An 18,047-nucleotide genomic window follows, 5' to 3' on the forward strand; every position below is an offset into this window, starting at 1 on the left:
TTCTCTGTCTGACCTGTATTCAGATTTCCCCAGTTGGCCCAGACTGCCTTAAAAAATTTTTTTTTGGAAACCAGGATCAGTAAAGGTTTACACATTTCACTTGGTTTGTTAATTGTATGTTTTGACATAGATGAAATTAATGATGAAATCTTTTGAACTTTCTAGTTCATATCGCTCTTGGAGACTGCTTCATTACTAGAAGGATCATGGTTCTCAGAATCTTAGCAATGGAAGGGATCCTTGATGTAATCTGGTTCAATTATTTCCAAACTTGGCTGATGTGTGTCCTGAAGGTTGAATTGGGAGTTTGTCTGTAGACAAAGAGATGAAAGGGGCATTCCAAGGAGATAGATAGATATATAGAAATAGATATAGAAATATATAAATAAATACATTAGAAATATATAGCAGTTTTCCTAACAGTAGGTATTCAATAAGTACTGGCTACCTTCTCCCTTTTATTTCTTTGTGGCTGGAGTAAAGAGTGCATCAAGATAGTAGGAGATAAGAAAGCTATAATAGGGAGAGACTGTAAGTACCCTGTATCTTTTGGACTTTATCTCAGGCTGTTGGAAGTTTTTGATGAAAGGCATGATCCAGTCTGAGTTTTAGAAAATTCTGGCAGAATCTGGACTTGAGGAAGCAGGGAGAATGGTTTTAAGAAATAATATGTTTTAGGGACTTCCCTGGTGGTCCAGTGGTTAAGACTCTGCGCTTCCACTGCAGGGGGCATGGGTTCGATCCCTGGTTAGGGAAGTTCCGCATGCCATGTGGTGTGGCCAAAAAAAAGAAATAATATGTTTTAATATATTGTCCTGGCAAGATTTATTTCCCTCATTGAAATGATGCTTCTTTTTACCAGTGTCTACAAATTATCAGTTTAAATAAACCTAGGTATAAAGAAGTAGACTCATTTTTTTTTTTTGTGACAGGATAATGAGACAGGTATTGCATTTCAAAATTTGAAAGACAAAATAGTTAGAGTCAGTCATTCAACAAGTATTTGAGTGCCTACTATATGCCAGGCCACTGTGCTAGGCTCTGGGAGAACTACAGTGAGCAAAAATGGACATGGAATGTCCTTCGTGGATTTTACTCTCTTCAGGGGAAGGTATGTATTAATCAAATAACAAGATTAATAATGAAGTACTAGGGGGATTAGATCTGGCCGTGGAGTCAGGAGGTCATGGCAGTTATATCTTTTAAAATTTTATTTTATTTATTTATATTTTTGGTGGCCGTGCCATGAGGCATGAGGGGTGTGGGATCTTAGTTCCCCTTCCAGGGGTCGAACCTGTGCCCCCTGAAGTGTAAGCACGGAGTCTTAACTACTAGACTGCCAGGGAGGTCCCCATGTCATCCTTCACTTGTATTATTTCAACAACCTGCACCACAACTACTGAGCCTGCGCTCTAGAGCCCGTGAGCCACAACTACTGAGCCCTTGTGCCACAACTACTGAAGCCCACACGCCTAGAGCCCGCACTTGCAACAAGAGAAGCCACCGCAATGAGAAACCCGCGCACTGCAAGGAAGAGTAGCCCCTGCTCGCCACAACTAGAGAAAGCCCGTGCGCAGCAATGAAGACCCAACACAGCCAAAATAAATAAATAAATAAATAAATATTAAAGGAAAAAAAACCCCTGTGCTCCCTGTCTTTTACTTTGGTTTTTAGATTTAAATCTCTTATGAAGATTGGTGGTACTTACTAAGTTTTATTCTTGTTACAGATGATTTACAAGTCAGAAGGCAAATAAGCATCCTGAGATTAAGTATGTAAAATGTCTTTCCAAAAATGCTTAGCTCTCTGAATAATCATACTGTTGGATTTTAAGGCCTATAAAATATTCACGCTGTGACTGCCTAGACACCAGGCTTATAGCAACCTAAGAAGAAAAACTGTATTCTCCAGACTGCTTTGTCAAGGTGTGAATCACCAGTAATCACCACTGTCATTGTAGACCTCATTGGACTGCTTTCTTCTATTTCCAGGTGATCACAGTATTCCTCTAAATTGGGGCTCTTTCTCTTCCATCTCGTTCTTCTTGCTTTCTTCACCACAGGCAGTAGAATAGTAACTTTCTCCTCACGAAATGGAAATGAGAGAAATGCTGTGAAACTGTCTGGCAGCAGTACAATGTAATGGTCATGAGCACAGGTTTGGAATCAGATGTGAACTTCAGTGGAATCCTGGCTTTCCTTCTTGCTAGCTGTGTGACCTTGGGCCAGTTACTCTGTAAACCTTTTTAGTAATACAAGATAATAATAGTAACTGCCTTAGAGTATTTGTGGGGATTCAATGGAATAGTCTATGAAAAGAGTTTTTCTGAGGATGGAGTAGAGTTGCCTGTAACCTGTAAGCACCCTGTAACTAAGAGCCAGTAGTAATAGTAATAGTAGTAGTAGTAGTAGGGAAAATGTAGATTTTATTTTTGTTTAATTTGAGTCAGCTGTTTTGCTCTGGCTATGTAGACCTAATATCTTGCACGATATTTAAATTTAATTTCCTGATTTTTTTGGTAACTTATTTATTTGTTGGCTGCAGCATGTGGCATGCAGGATCTTAGTTCCCCAATCAGGGATTGAACCCGTGCCCCCTGCAGTGGAAGCTTGGGAGTCCTAACCACTGGCCCGCCAGGGAATTCCCCCAGATTTTTTAATGATACAAATTGTAATTTAATTTTAAAAGGTATTAATTGATTTCTCTGCCAGTTTGTAAATCTCCTGATGATGAGGGCCAAGTTTTATTCATCTTTATTTTCCCCACAGTGCCTTGCTTGTAGGACATGTTCTGTAAATATTTCATTCAGTGATCTAGAAGAGTTTTGTGCTGATTAAGTGCCACTGTATATGTAAGTCTGCTGTAATGCCTGGCAGACAGTAATGCAAGGAAGGAAGAGAGTGAGTCAGAGATGAACACTGGATCAGTCCTCAGCCCTCTTCCATGCTTTCTCCTTGAGATGCTCTAGCTACCCCTGTGACTTCGGTTACCACTTAATTACTATCAGCCTGTAATCTGTTTCTGCTTTAAACCACTCTTTCAGTGGTTTCTGTACATCTGTCTTACATACATTTCCACCTGCATGTCCTTCAGTCATATCAAACACATTATGCTCAAACTCTCCTCTCCCTTTCTCCCTTCCCTATTTTGGTTAATGGTGTCTTTCCAGCCGTTGGGTACCCAAACAGTCATTCTTAGCTCTTCCTTGCTTGTTGATAATACCACATCAATATTTCTCAAATAAAAACCTTTTCCTTAGCCTGTATGAGTATGGCCTCAGTTTACATCCTTTTTCTCTTCCTGTCTAGAAGGTGTCTTTAACATTTTCCTTCAGTCCCTCCTCCATACTGCTGCCACCAGAATTGTCTTTCTAAATCACAGAGCTGATTTTGTCACTTCCCTGCTTACAAGCCTCTGGTAGTTTCCTAGTGCTTAGAGCAGGGGCCTGCAGACTATGAGCTGTGGGCCAAGTCTGGTGATCTGCTGCCTGTTTTGTAAATTTAAGTTTTATTGGAACAGCCATGCTCATTTGGTCACATATTGTTTATGGGTGCTTTTATGCTATAACAGCAGAGTTGAGTGGTCGTGACAGAGATTGTTTGGCCTGCAAAACTAAAAATGTACACTATCTGGTTCTTTCCAGAAGTTTGCTAATCCCTTGGCTTAGAGAATAGAGGTCAGATTTGTGTAGGCTGAAAAATCCTTGATGATCTTGTCCCAAACATGTTAATCACATCATTCTTTGAAATACCTTAATCTCTACCCTGTTCTCTTGTAGGCCTACATAATTTCGCATATTTTATTCCTTCTTTTTCATCTGTCAAACTCCTCTTCTTGCTTCAAAACCCAGCCAAGTTTATTCTCCCTTTATCAAACTTTCCTCAACTCAACTCTTCCCGGGAAGTAGTGTCCTATAACACTCTTTTCATATTTCTATTATAGCCCTTTTGTGTATGTATAGTATAGCACATTTTATAATGCAGTTAGTTATTCTTCTGACAATGTCCCTAACTAGACTGTTCTCTACACTGATTGTCTTAATCACTTTTGTATACACAGCGCCTAACATTTGTAGCATTTAACAACTAGTGAAGAGCTGGATGAACAAACAGATGGTAACATGAAAGTTTGGTCAAAGGAAAAAATTTTGAATTAGATATGTTATTTGGACTTTGATGCATATGGAAATCACTCAGGCCATGTTTATATGTTAAAGTGTGTAGTTGTTTTCTCCTCTTGCTTTGTGCAGGTATCCTTTGGTTTCCTAAACTGAGTGTTTGAAATTTTCACAGTTGAATCACTTAAAATGCTCTCTAAAAAGGACTCATTTCCTTTTATAAAGAGTTACCTCTCTAGTAATAGGAATAATTGCTATCTAATGTATTATAAGACTTGTGGGTCCATTAGTTCAGTTCAGTAATCTTTTTTTTTAAAAACTGGTACCTGGGTCAGTTTTGCGGGAAAACATACCAGTAATTTCCTTGACCTCAAAAAAGTTTAAGTTTATTAAAAATAGTTACAGACATAGTACATTATATAAGAGGTTTCTCAACAGGCAAGAATCAACAATTCATTGTGTTAATTACAATAACTTTTAAAATCACTTTGCATTAAAAAAATGTAATTCATGCTCAGTGCAGCAAACTTTGAAAATAGACAGAAAGCAAAACAAACACACCATCCTGTGACCCATATATAAAATAATATTATGAAAGTTCTGGTGTTCGTCCTTCCAGTATTTTATGCATGTATGTGTTATATATATATATATATATATATATATATATATATATATATATATATATATACGCACACATATATATATACACACTATTCTTTTTTCTAAAAAGGAAATAATGCTATAGATACATTTTTAAAAAAATTTATTTATTTTATTTATTTATTTTTGTCTGTGTTGGGTCTTCGTTGCTGCGCGCGGGCTTTCTCTGGTTGTGGAGAGCAGGGGCTACTCTTCGTTGTGGTGCACAGGCTTCTCATTGCGGTGGATTCTCTTGTTGCGGAGCACGGGCTCTAGGCGCGTGGGCTTCAGTAGTTGTGGCCACAGGCTCAGCATTTGTGGCTCGCGGGCTCTAGAGCGCAGGCTCAGTAGTTGTGGCGCACAGGCTTTGTTGCTCTGCAGCATGTGGGATCTTCCCGGACCAGGGCTCGAACCCGTGTCCCCTGCATTGGCAGGCAGATTCTTAACCACTATGCCACCAGGGAAGCCCTAGATACAGTTTTTGTTTTTTTGTTTTTTTTATGAAATTGGCTAGATGTTTCTCAATTCATTGCCTTTTTTTTTATAAGCAGATATTCATTTTTAATTATTATTTATTTATTTATTTATGACTATGTTGGGTCTTCATTTCTGTGCGAGGGCTTTCTCTATTTGCGGCAAGCGGGGGCCACTCTTCATCGCGGTGCGCGGGCCTCTGACTATCGCGGCCTCTCTTGTTGCAGAGCACAGGCTCCAGACGCGCAGGCTCAGTAGTTGTGGCTCACGGGCCCAGTTGCTCCGCGGCATGTGGGATCTTCCCAGACCAGGGCTCGAACCCGTGTCCCCTGCATCGGCAGGCAGATTCTCAACCACTGCGCCACCAGGGAAGCCCTAGATACAGTTTTAATAACCTGTTTTTTTTCACTTGGTATTAGTCATTACCATTTACTCATGCCATTAAATGTTTTTCAAAAATAGATTTAAAAAAAAAATTTTTTTGTGGCCACGCCCCGTGGCATGTGGGATCTTAGTTCCTCGACCTGGGATCGAACCTGCACCCCCTGCATTGGAAGCATGGAGTCTTAACCACTGGACCGCCAGGGAAGTCCCTCAAAAATAGATTTTTAAATGTCTGCATTAAGTAAACTATTTTACTTAAACATTTATTCTATTACTGAACATTTAGATTTCCTCTAAGTAGTCTTTGCCTTCATTAAGTCTCCAAAGGCCTATTATCTTAAGTTAAATATTGTATACTTATCTCCACTTTAAGCCAGGGGATCAGTGTTAGTATTGTCCATTGCTGTTATTAAATCAAGACTGTCATGATAAAATATGCTTATTTTTTGGTAAATATCAGTAAGAAAACCCATATGAAAGTCAGTCTTCTCAGTTTAGAGTGTTAGTTCTTAATATACTAGCCCTCACTTTCCTCTCCTAAATGTTTACCATAGTGACCATCTTGGTGCCTTTGCTCCTTTTATCCTAACGTTCTTCAGTTGGTTTCCCGTTGCACTTGGTGAAACCCCAAATCCATCATGAAGTCCACATTAATCTGCAAGGTGATCTGGTACTTACCTGTCTCTCTCCATATTTATTCCAAGCCACTTCCTCCCCTAACTTACTATATTCTGATTCTCTTTGGTACCAGCTAATTCTTCCTTGCTAGTATCAAAGGGACTTAGTGGCTTTTGTATGTAATTTTTCCTCTCTCTGCTCTGCCTCTTTTGCTTCTCCTTAATCTAATTAACTTTACTCAGCTTTTAAATTTTAGTGCATTTTAAAATTTTAGCAAGTGTTGCCTCTTTAGAGAGGCATTCCCTGAACATTCTAAAATAGGTCTCCCTTATTTTGTATCAGGATCATGTGCATTTCCTTCATAGTAACTGGTTGTATTATTTTGATGTTTCTCTGCTCCACCCAAACCCCTGACCCTCCAATTTAAGCTCCAGGAGGGAGAAGACCATGACATTTCAGAAATTAGTGTGTGGAAATAGCCCTGTGTATCCTTGGGTTACACATCCACGGATTCAACCAACCAGGGATCAAAAATACTCAGGAAAAAAAAAATTTCAGAATGTTCCAAAAAGCAAAACTTGAATTTGCTGAGTGCTGGCAGCTATTTTTTTTATTTATTTATTTATTTATTTATTTATTTATTTATTTATTTATGGCTGTGTTGGGTCTTCGTTTCTGTGCGAGGGCTTTCTCTAGTTGTGGCAAGCGGGGGCCACTCTTCATTGCGGTGCGCGGGCTTCTCACTGTCGCGGCCTCTCTTGTTGCGGAGCACAGGCTCCAGACGCGCAGGCTCAGTAATTGTGGCTCACGGGCCCAGCTGCTCTGTGGCATGTGGGATCTTCCCAGACCAGGGCTCGAACCCGTGTCCCCTGCATTGGCAGGCAGATTCCCAACCACTGCGCCACCAGGGAAGCCCGCTGGCAGCTATTTACATGGCATTTACATTGTATTTATAACTATTTACGTAGTATTTACATTGTATTAAGTATTATAAGTAATCTGGAGATGATATTAAAGTATATAAAGGAGGTTATATGCAAATAGTATGCCATTTTATGTAAGGGACTTAAGCATCCACAGATTTTGGTATCCGAGGGGGGTCCTGGAACCAATCCCCTGTACATACTGAGGGACGACTGCATGTTTTCTGCTTATAGAACTATTTACAAATAGGTTAATACATGCAAAATGAATTTTATAATAGGCAACATGACTTTTTTTTTTAATAATGTCACTTTTAAAAATAATAAATTTATTTATTTATCTTTGGCTGCGTTGGGTCTTCGTTGCTGCTCATGGGCTTTCTCTAGGTGTGGCGAGCGGGGGGCTACTCTTCGTTGCAGTGCGTGGGCTTCTCACTGCGGTGGCTTCTCTTTGCTTCGGTGCACGGGCTCTAGGCGCGCAAGCTTCAGTAGTTGTGGCTCGTGGGCTCTAGAACGTAGGCTTAGTAGTTGTAGTGCACGGGCTTAGTTGTTCCGTGGCATGTGGGATCTTCCCAGACCAGGGCTCAAACCCGTGTCCTGCATTGGCAGGTGGATTCTTAAGCACTGTGCCACCAGGGAAGTCCCATGACTTTTGTTTTAACCTTCAGACATTGTCTTAAATTCATGGCGACCTTCCCTAAACTTGTTTTTAACCAGTTAATATTTAATCTTTGATAACAGTTCATCTCTGTGTCTGCAGACTATCTTGATAAAATGTGCCCATAATGCGTACATAGTAAGGCTTTAGTGCAGCTAAAGCATATCTAAATGATAAAATTTTAAAATCTTTTTTGTGGGTAAAATTTACATACTGTAAAATACACAGATCTTAAGTGTACACTTCAGTAACTTTTGATAAATAAATGTACCTGCATAATCACTATCCCAACCAAGATATAGAACATTATTATCACCCCAAAAAAGTTCCCTTGTAGTCAATCCTCAGCCCCTGTTGGCAACCACTGTTCTGATCTCTGGGACTATTGATTAGTTTTGCCTCTTCCTAAGCTTCATTTTAAATGGCATCATAGAGTATGTACTCCTTTGTGTTTGCCGTCTTTCACATAAATCAGGTTTTTGAGATTTTTTTTCTGTGTGGTTATATATATCGTTCATCCTTTTTTGTTGCTGAATAGTATTCCATTGTATGAATCCATCATAATTTGTTTATCCGTTCTTCTGTTGATGAATATTTAGGTTGTTTCAGTTTGGGACTAATATGAATAAACCTGCTATAAACTTTCTTGTAAAAGTCTTTTTGTGTGTGGACATATGTTTTTACTTCCCTTGGTAAACACTTAGGGATGGAATTGCTGGGTTATAGGGAGGATTATTTTTAATTTTGTAAGAAACCGCAACCAGAAATGTATGAGATTTCCAGTTGTTCTGCTTCCAGCAGTCAGTCTTTTTAATCTTAGCCATTCTAGTGGATGTGATGATATTTCTTTAATTTGCATTTCCCTGATGACTAATGATGTTGAATACCTATTTAGATGCTTTTTGGTCATTGTCTTTTTAAGTCCTTTGCCCATTTCAAGTCTGTTCAACTCTCGTGCACACTTTTTATTGCCTATATTTTGTTTTTTTTATTATTAATCTTTAAGAGTTCTTTCTATATTGTAGGTACAAATCCTTTGTCAGATACTTGTTTTGCAAATATTGTCTCCCAGTCTGTGTTTCCAGTGTTTGGACCTTCTGTAGTATATTTATTGTACTTCTTTTCAGATCAACAATTGGACCCATTACTTTAAATTTAGAGGTATTTCGCCTAAATCCATATTTAAGCATATTATTTGAAAATGTAACTAACATGCTATTTAGAAAGTTTATCTTTGTGGATATCTTATACAATGTTATAATTTTTGCTTTAAATAGTTGTCTTAAATAAAGAGAAGGAATAAAAAATAGTCTTTTATATTTACCCACATATTGATTATTTCTTGTATTCTTCATTCCTTCCTATAGATCTGAGATTAATCTGGTGTCATTTCCCTTTAACCTGAAGAATTTCCTTTAGCATTGTTTAGTGCAGATTTGGTGATGAATTATCTTAGTTTTTGTTTACCTGAAAATATTTTTATTTTATCCTCATTTAAGGAAAGCTTTTTTGAGATACAATAAAGATATGATAACAGTCACCTGTTTTAAGTGTACAGTTCAGTGAGTTTTAGTATATTTATGTGCAGTAATCGCCACAGTCTAATTTTATAACCTTATGCCTATGAGCACGCACTCCCTATTACACTCTGCTCTCCCCTGCCCATCACTAGGCAACAGCTAATTTACTTTCTGTGTATAGATTTGCCTCATCTGGACATTTTAAATAAATGGAATATACAATATGTGGTTGTCTTTCACTTAGCATAATGTTTATGAGGTTCATCTGTGTTGTATCGTGTATCAGTATTTCCTTTTTATTGCTGAATTTGTATTCCATTGTATGGTATCCCACATTTTATTTATTCATTCATTAATTGACGTATGTTGGGTTGCTGCACTGCTTAGTTATTATGAGTAATGCTGCTGTGAACATTTGTGTACAAGTTTTTGTGTAGACATATGTTTTCATTTCTCTTGGGTAGATAGATAGGGGTAGAACTGCCATCACCCTCACTTTTGAAGAATATTTTTTGCTGGATATAGCATTTGAGATTGATTTTGGGCCGTGCTGAGTGGCTTGTGGGAGTTTAGTTCCTTGATGAGGGATTGAATCCGGGCCCTCGGCAGTGAGAGCATGGAGTCCTAACCACTGGACTGACAGGGAATTCTCATGATTGCTTTTCTTAAAAGCATGTCAAAAAATGTCCTTCCATTTTCTTCTGGCCTCCATTGTTTTTGATGAGAAGTCAGCCATCATACATATTGTTCTACTACCCCTGTATGTAATGTGTTGATTATTTTTTCCCCCTAAAGTTGCTTTGTTTCTTTTTATCTCTGGTTTTCAGCAGTTTTATTATGATGTCTTCCTTGTGTTTATCCTCCTTGGAGTTTGCTGAGCTTCCTGGATTTGCAAATTATTATTTTTCACCAAATTTGGGAAATTATCAGCCATTATTTCTTTAAATATTTTTTCTTCCTGATTCTTTTATTTTTCTGGGACCCAATTAAACATATGTTAGACCAGTTGTTAGTGTTCCTGAGTTTCCTGAAGCTTTATTCATTTTTTCCCCCTAATTAAAAAGAAAAAAAACCTGTTTTCTAGATAGGATAATTTCTTTTGATCTTTCTTCAAGCTTACTGTACCTTTCTTCTACTGTCTCTAATCTCCTACTGAGCCCATCTAGTTAATTTTAAATTTCAAATATTATAATTTTCAGTCCTAAAATTTACATTTAAAAGTTTCTCTACTGAGATTCTCCATTAACTCAGTTATTTTGACCGTGTTCCTTTGTCTTTGAATGTGTTTATACTGGCTGCTTTAAAGTCATTGTCTGCTAATTTTCAATATCTGAGTTATGGGGGAGTCTGTTTCTATTGACTGCTTTTTTTTCCTCCTTGAAGATAAATCACATTTTTTCTGCTTCTCTAAAAGTCTAGTAATTTTTTTTTTTAAACTATACAGTTGACCCTTGAACAAAACAGGGGTTAGGGGTGCTGACCTTCTGTGCAGTCAGAAATTCATATTTAACTATACATTGGTCCTCCGTATCTGCAGTTCTGCATCTGTGGGTTCAACCAGCCATGGATTGTGTAGTACTGTAGTATGTATTTAGTGAAACAAATCCACATATAAGTGCATCTGCATAGTTCAAACCTGTGTTGTTCAGGGGTCAACTGTATATTGGACATTGTGGATGATACATTATAGACACTCTGGATCAGTTATCTTCATCTGAAGAGTGTTACTTTTTGTTCTAACAGGCAATTAAAATACTGACTGATCACCCTGAAATTGTGGAGATTTGGTTTTATACTTTGTTGGAGTGTGTGGAAATCCCAAGGTGTTTACTAATCTCTGACCTGGTGGAACTCAAATTCCAAAATGCCTTTCAGGGGACAGCAGCTGAAATCTGTTTAGTTCTTTTAGCCTTCCAGATATTTTTTTCTGCTGAGGTCCTTGGAATCTCCTTCATGCATGTGCTGTTCAGGGGTTAGTCAGGTATTTAAGAGAGTTTATATTAGTGTTTGGGGCTCCCTCTTGTGACTTACCCCTTTCCAAGATTTCCCCTTCAATTTCCAGCTGCTCTTGTCATCCTGAACTTCATCCTCTGATACCTCAAGCCAGAAAGACTGACTTTTTGCTCAAGTTTTAGCTATTCTGCACCACAGGGTCTCACTTGGCTGGGAGTGGGAGGTTAGGGGATGCTTCAGGGGGAAAAGCTGTATTAAAGTGGATCGTGCTCATTTGTGTTTTCTTTCAAGGGGTAAATGCCCTCCAGTTTCTGCCTGCTTTTCAGCACTCTTCAGTGCTTTCAAATAGTTTTTTTTCCCCTTTTCTTTCTGGAACTTAAGGTGTTCCTGAATCATCACATCTGAACATACTCTCTTTGTTTTGAAAATTCGCACAGCATGCTGTACCCTTATATAGTTTTTTATGCGTGTGATTTTTCTCCTTCCAGTTATCTATTGCTGCATACAGATAACTCTAAAACTTAGTAGTTTAAAACAGCCATTTTATTATGCTTACGGTTCCTGTGGGTCAGGAATTTGGAAAGGGCATAGCCAGGATGACATGTGTCCGCTCCGTCTACCTGGGGCCTCGTCAGGGAAGGCTTAAAGTGTGGGGGTAATGCTAATAACCGGAGCAGCAGTCACGTCCGGCAGTTGAGGGCTAGCTGTTGACTGGGCCGCCACCTGGAACCGTGGGCCAGGACACCTCTACGTGGTCTCCTCACAGCACTGTGGCCTTGGATTTTTTACAAAGCAACTCAGGGCTCTAGTGTTAGTGTTCCAGAGAACCACCTGCAAGCTGCATTGTCTTTTATGATCTAGTCTGAGAAGTTGTATGGCAGAGTTACACAGCATCACTTTCTCTACTTTATCGGTGAACCAGCCTTTATTGTTGACCTAAATTCAAAGGTAGGGACATAGATCCACCTCTCAATGGGAGAAGTGTCAAAGACTTTGCAGACACTTTTTATTTTTATTTTTTATTTTTTTAATACGTCTTTATTGGAGTATAATTGCTTTACAATGTTGTGTTAGTTTCTGTTGTACAACAAAGTGAATCAGCCATATGCATACATATATTCCTATATCCCCTCCCTCTTGAGCCTCCCTCCCCCCATCCCACCCCTCTAGCTCGTTGCAAAGCACTGAGCTGATCTCCCTGTGCTATGCTGCTGCTTCCCACTAGCTATCTATTTTACACTTGGTAGTGTATATATGTTGATGCTACTCTCACTTCATCCCAGCTCCCCCCCGCCCCACCCCATGTCCTCAAGACCATTCTCTATGGCAGACATGTTTTAAAACCACCATGCTCATTTAACAAATAGTAAGCTCCTTCTGTGTCCTAGGACAGTCTTATGTACATCTCAATAGATATTCATTGTAGTATTGAATTTTTCTTCTTAACTATAGTAGATTTAGACCTAAAGTTAAATTTGTGTTTAAAGCTTTAAGAAAGGAGTAAGATATTTCACTTCTTAAAAACGTTTCCTGGGCTTCCCTGGTGGCGCAGTGGTTGAGAGTCTGCCTGCCGATGCAGGGGACACGGGTTCGAGCCCTGGTCCGGGAAGATCCCACATGCCGCAGAGCAACTAAGCCCGTGCGCCACAACTGCTGAGCCTGCGCGTCTGGAGCCTGTGCTCCGCAACGAGAGGCCGCAACAGTGAGAGGGCCGCGCACCGCGATGAAGAGTGGCCCCCGCTTGCCGCAACTGGAGAAAGCCCTCGCACAGAAACGAAGACCCAACACAGCCAAAAATAAATAAATAAATTAAAAACAAAAAACAACATTTCCTTAGATCGATTTTTTTTTGTCTTTTTATTTGTAGAATATAGTATTTAATGAAAAGTCCATGCTTAAGTGGTGAAAATGGCAGGCTTCCTAGATAATTTCCGTTGGCCAGAATGTGAATGTATCGACTGGAGTGAGAGAAGAAATGCAGTGGCTTCTGTAGTAGCAGGTATATTGGTAAGTGAAAAAGCCTGGTTGGTGACATTTATACCTCACTTTTTGCCCTGAAAATTAATCTTGATTCCTTTGAACTGTGAATATCCATGATAATACAGTTTTTGAAGGCAGTAGTTTTTTAAGTAAATTATGTAATATGTATCATTCCTTTAGGATCCTCAAAGGCTCAGAATTTGATCTAACAAATAATATTGTTGTGACTCATTGAAATTCAGGATGTGCAGACAGTAATTAACAACCTCAGGCTGCATTAGAACTGAAGCCCTGCAGCACTTTAGGGAAGGGTTGCCATCTTCATACCCCAGCTGCAGCACAGGCAGGAAGCGAGAGGAAGAAATTTGTGGAGGAAACTACTGCTTAATTTTCTTTCCAGTATTTTTTTAAAAACTTTTTATTATTGAAAATATCAGTAGTATACACAAAAATAGAGAGAATTGTATAGAGTCCTCTCTCACCCCCTGTACTTGTCATTGAGCTTCAAAAAAAAGTCAGATCGTGACCAATCTTGCTTTAGCATTCCATCAAGCACTCCCTGCCCCCACTGCATTTTTTGAAGCAAATTTCAGTATATGTTCCACTTAATTTAAATTAATCTTTTCCAGTATATAGTTCTATACCTGAAGTTCAATCGAAAAGATAAATAAAGAAATAAATAAAGTGGAGCAGGAACTGAAGATATTGGGGTGGCCAAAAAGTTCGCTCAGGTTTTTCCATAACATCTTATAATTGTGAAGCAATATGCATGCAGAATTCTTGTAGGTGTTTCCAAGTTTTTCTTGCTCTGTGGTCACCTCGCCTGCACTTAATTTGTCTATGAAATTCCTTAGTAACTTGTCTACTTTAGTTCTATTCAGCTTAGTTGACATAGAAACATTACATTTTGCAAACTCATGTTTAGTCAGTTTTTAATCAAATTACATAATTAAAATTATAGCAAGCGTAGATATTTTTTGGAGACGTGGCAGCTCATTTGTGGAAGCAAAAGTGCTTGGGCATATTAAAAAAGAATGTTCCACATTCTTTTTAATATGAACGAGAGAGTGAAACACATCGGGTAATCAGGGAGCTGGTTAGTTGGAGGTTAGTTAAGAGAGCTTTGGTTGTATATAATTTTATGGTGGATAAAAGAAGCAGATAATTCATTCCTAGGTAATAAACTTTTCATCTTGCATTAAGAGCAGAACTTGAATCTTACACGGATTTGATTAGTTAGATTCACCTCATATGCTATAAAGAATAAGTAAACAAGGGATTCTTGTTTTTTATATTTCAACATCTAAAACTCAAAGTAGACATATTTTATGTTCCAATTATATGGTCCATAGAAAACATGGAATGTTAAGGAACAGGTATCATGCTAAGCCAAAGTATTAGTGGTATTTTAATGACATGGGTTCTTTCTCAAGTTTTTTACAGGTTGGTGGATAATGATTGATGCAGCCGTGGTGTATCCTAAGCCAGAACAGCTGAACCATGCTTTTCACACATGTGGTGTGTTTTCCACATTGGCTTTCTTCATGTAAGTATGAAGGTAATTCTCAATTCAAGATTATTTTTCTAAAAACATTTTTTCCTCAAAGTTTAATGCTATCTGGAATAACTTTTTAATTTCATTGATTGATTCTTCTTTAACGTGATAAATATATGTGTGTATATCTATATTGCCATTTTAGTAAGATTTTAAAAATCAAGACTGAGTGTTGAATTTGGGGGGGAGAGATTAATTGGGAGATTGAGACTGACATATACACACTAGTATATATAAAATAGATAACTAATAAGAACCTGCTGTATAGCATAGGGAACTCTACTCAATACTCTGTAACGACCTATATGGGAAAAGAATCTAAAAAAAAAAGAGTGGATATATGTATATGTATAACAGATTCATTTTGCTGTACACCTGAAACTAACACAACATTGTAAATCAACTATACTCCAGTAAGAATTAAAAAAAAAAAAGTGTTGAATTTAGTCAGATAATTCTATTATACTTTATAAAGATTATCATGTGATTTTTGTCCTTATATTTGTTAAACTGAAAAATTACTATGTTTTATAGATCTTAAGATTATTTTTTGTATTTTAATGTCTTTGAATATCAGTGTGCTTCTTGTATTAATATCTTGTGCTTCTTGGTATCTTATAATTCATAATATTTTTTCTTTCTTGGAAGTATAAAAAAATAATGGTGCATCTTAAAAATCATTGGCATCTTAGGTTTAATGAAGTATGTTACATTTCTAGATTTTTTAGTAGGAAGTCATCCTTGAATACTCTAATACATTCAACTTTTTTTGTTAATCCTTTTTAAAATTTATTTTTTTTATTGGAGTATAGTTGCTTTACAATATTGTGTTAGTTTATATTGCACAGCAAAGTGAATCAGCTATACGTATACATATCCTCTCTTTTTCAGATTTCCTTCTCATTTAGGCCACCACAGAGCACTGAGTATCTAATACATTCAACTTTTACCATGGAGTATTATTTTTTTTAAGTGTGTTACTTAACTGTATTTGCCAGTATTGGAGGGAGGGCAGGACTGGCCTTAAATGAGATTGATCTATGGCTTTCCTTTTTTATTAAATCATTTTTAGGTTTAGCCATTATCTCACTTCATAGAAGAGTTTGGAAGCTTTTCATGGATGTCTTTTAATAATTTTAAAAAATATGTTAAACATTAAGATTACGTAATTTTCTTATACTGTCAGGAGCTTTAAAAAGGTGAATTGTAGAAGATGGAACTACTTATATTCATTCAGGATGCTAAGAAAAGACAATTCCTGCTACAAATATACCCGCTCTAACAAGAATGGAAAGAGAAGCTGAATAAAGTGGGCCTATTTATTATACCAAATGTTCTCTGAATTTGAGAAATGGATGAGAGAAAATCACTTGACTTTTAACACAGAGAAACTTTTGAACTCTTGGTTATAATGAGAACCTTAAAATAGGGTAACTCATGGTGGGTCATTCATGTATAAATATAAAATAAAATAGAAAAAGAACACAGAAAATTGGCCTCTTTCATAATCTTTGGAGACAAATGATAGTAATCCCTTAAAATTAAGTATGTTTTTGTTTGATGTTATTATAAATGGAAATGTTTTCTTAATTTTGTTTTCAACATATTTATTACCAATATATAGAAAACATTGATATTAAAAAAAAAATTAAGTATGTTTTCTGGGTGTACTTTAGGAAAATAAGACTAGCATAGTATTTCTATCCACTAGGATATTTAAGTTAAAAGATATGTTCAGTTATTCAGATACTGGCTTTAGATAGGAAATGCTTCCCTTCTAAATGATATGTAAATATCTATGAATATTTTAACAGCATGATGAAAGCTTATTAGATGATTTTGTATTGTTCTAGGATAAATGCCGTGTCCAATGCTCAGGTGAGAGGTGACAGCTATGAAAGCGGCTGTTTAGGAAGAACAGGTAAAGGCACTTTGAGTTGTTAATGTATGCAGGTAAAAGAGGGATTTATCAGCAGAAAAAACAAAGCCTCTGGTGAGTCTTTATTTAGGGATGATTAATGATTATGTAGGGTTTTTAAAAAAAGTTTCTGTGTTATTTAAAACTTTAAGAAAGTTAAAGTTACTGCCAGAGGTTACTGGTTTTTGTCATGTTATATTGCCCATAGTATATAGATAAAATGTTAACCATGCAAAATCAATGGATCTTGACTGTTCCTGTGTTAGTGATGGATTTATTCTTTTTTTTTTTTAATTAATTAATTAATTTATTTATGGCTGTGTTGGGTCCTCATCTCCGTGCGAGGGCCCTCTCCAGCCGCGGCAAGCGGGGGCCACTCTTCACCGCAGTGCGCGGGCCTCTCACTATCGCGGCCTCTCCTGCCGCGGAAGACAGGCTCCAGACGCGCAGGCTCAGCAGTTGTGGCCCACGGGCCCAGCCGCTCCGCGGCATGTGGGATCTTCCGGGACCAGGGCTCGAACCCGTGTCCCCTGCATTGGCAGGCGGACCCCCAACCACTGCGCCACGAGGGAAGCCCCGATGGATTTATTCTTATCCCAAATGTTGACCAATAATATTACTTACAAGATGGCTGACCGTGATTACTGAACAGCAAAGTATGGACACATTAAGAGCTCAAACCTGGGACTACAGTGTTTTTCACATTCAGTTCTGATCACCTGAGTAACCACCCATAGGCTACAACAGAAGTATTTAGAAGAAACATGCTGTTTGTCTACATATACATTTTGTTTTGAGTTTGAATTTTTTTTGATTTGTCATCCAACAGTATTTTTCTTTTGTTCAGGTGATAACACATTCTGTTAGAATCCAGGGGTTTGTTTTCAGTGGAATTTCCATGCTGTATATAAAAAGCTCAGGACTAGACGTTCTATTTCCAACCTTTAAGGACTAGGAGGGGTGACTTGTGGTTATAGTCAGGAATTTGGAGTAGGTGGGAGAGGAATTTTGAAGGATGATTAAGAATAATAGCAAGTACTTGTAGAATACTTAGTGTGTACCAAAGACTGTCCTGAATGCTCTACACATATTAACTCAATTAATTGTCACAATAGTCCTATAAGGTAACCACTCTTGTCCTCAGTTTTAGATTAAGGAACTAAGGCACAGACAACTTAAGTAACTTGTCCAAAGTCATAAAGCAAATAAGTGGTGGGACCAGGATTTGAACACTGACAATCTGGTTCCAGAGCCCATGCTCTTGGCCACCATGCTATGTTTGTATCCAGTCGAGAATCATTTAGT

General features: G+C 37.8%; 1 protein-coding gene across 4 annotated transcripts in view; it reads left to right on the forward strand.

The window, feature by feature from the left end:
* Window positions 1–18,047, forward strand: part of TMEM50B (transmembrane protein 50B) — a 36,594-nt gene that overhangs the window by 7,742 nt on the left and 10,805 nt on the right. For 2 of the 4 annotated variants that reach the window (XM_082395120.1, XM_082395121.1), the window contains 4 exons: window positions 1,730–1,991; window positions 13,157–13,296; window positions 14,703–14,815; window positions 16,678–16,745. In XM_082395120.1, coding sequence (XP_082251246.1) covers window positions 13,198–13,296; window positions 14,703–14,815; window positions 16,678–16,745 — 280 coding nt within the window. In that variant the 5' untranslated portion in view covers window positions 1,730–1,991; window positions 13,157–13,197. The remainder of the gene's footprint in view (window positions 1–1,729; window positions 1,992–13,156; window positions 13,297–14,702; window positions 14,816–16,677; window positions 16,746–18,047) is intronic. The other 2 variants (XM_082395122.1, XM_082395119.1) reach the window with 1 other exon arrangement.

This window comes from Balaenoptera borealis, assembly GCF_965194805.1.
Source record: "Balaenoptera borealis genome assembly, chromosome: 5".
NCBI classification, from domain to species: Eukaryota; Metazoa; Chordata; class Mammalia; order Artiodactyla; family Balaenopteridae; genus Balaenoptera; species Balaenoptera borealis.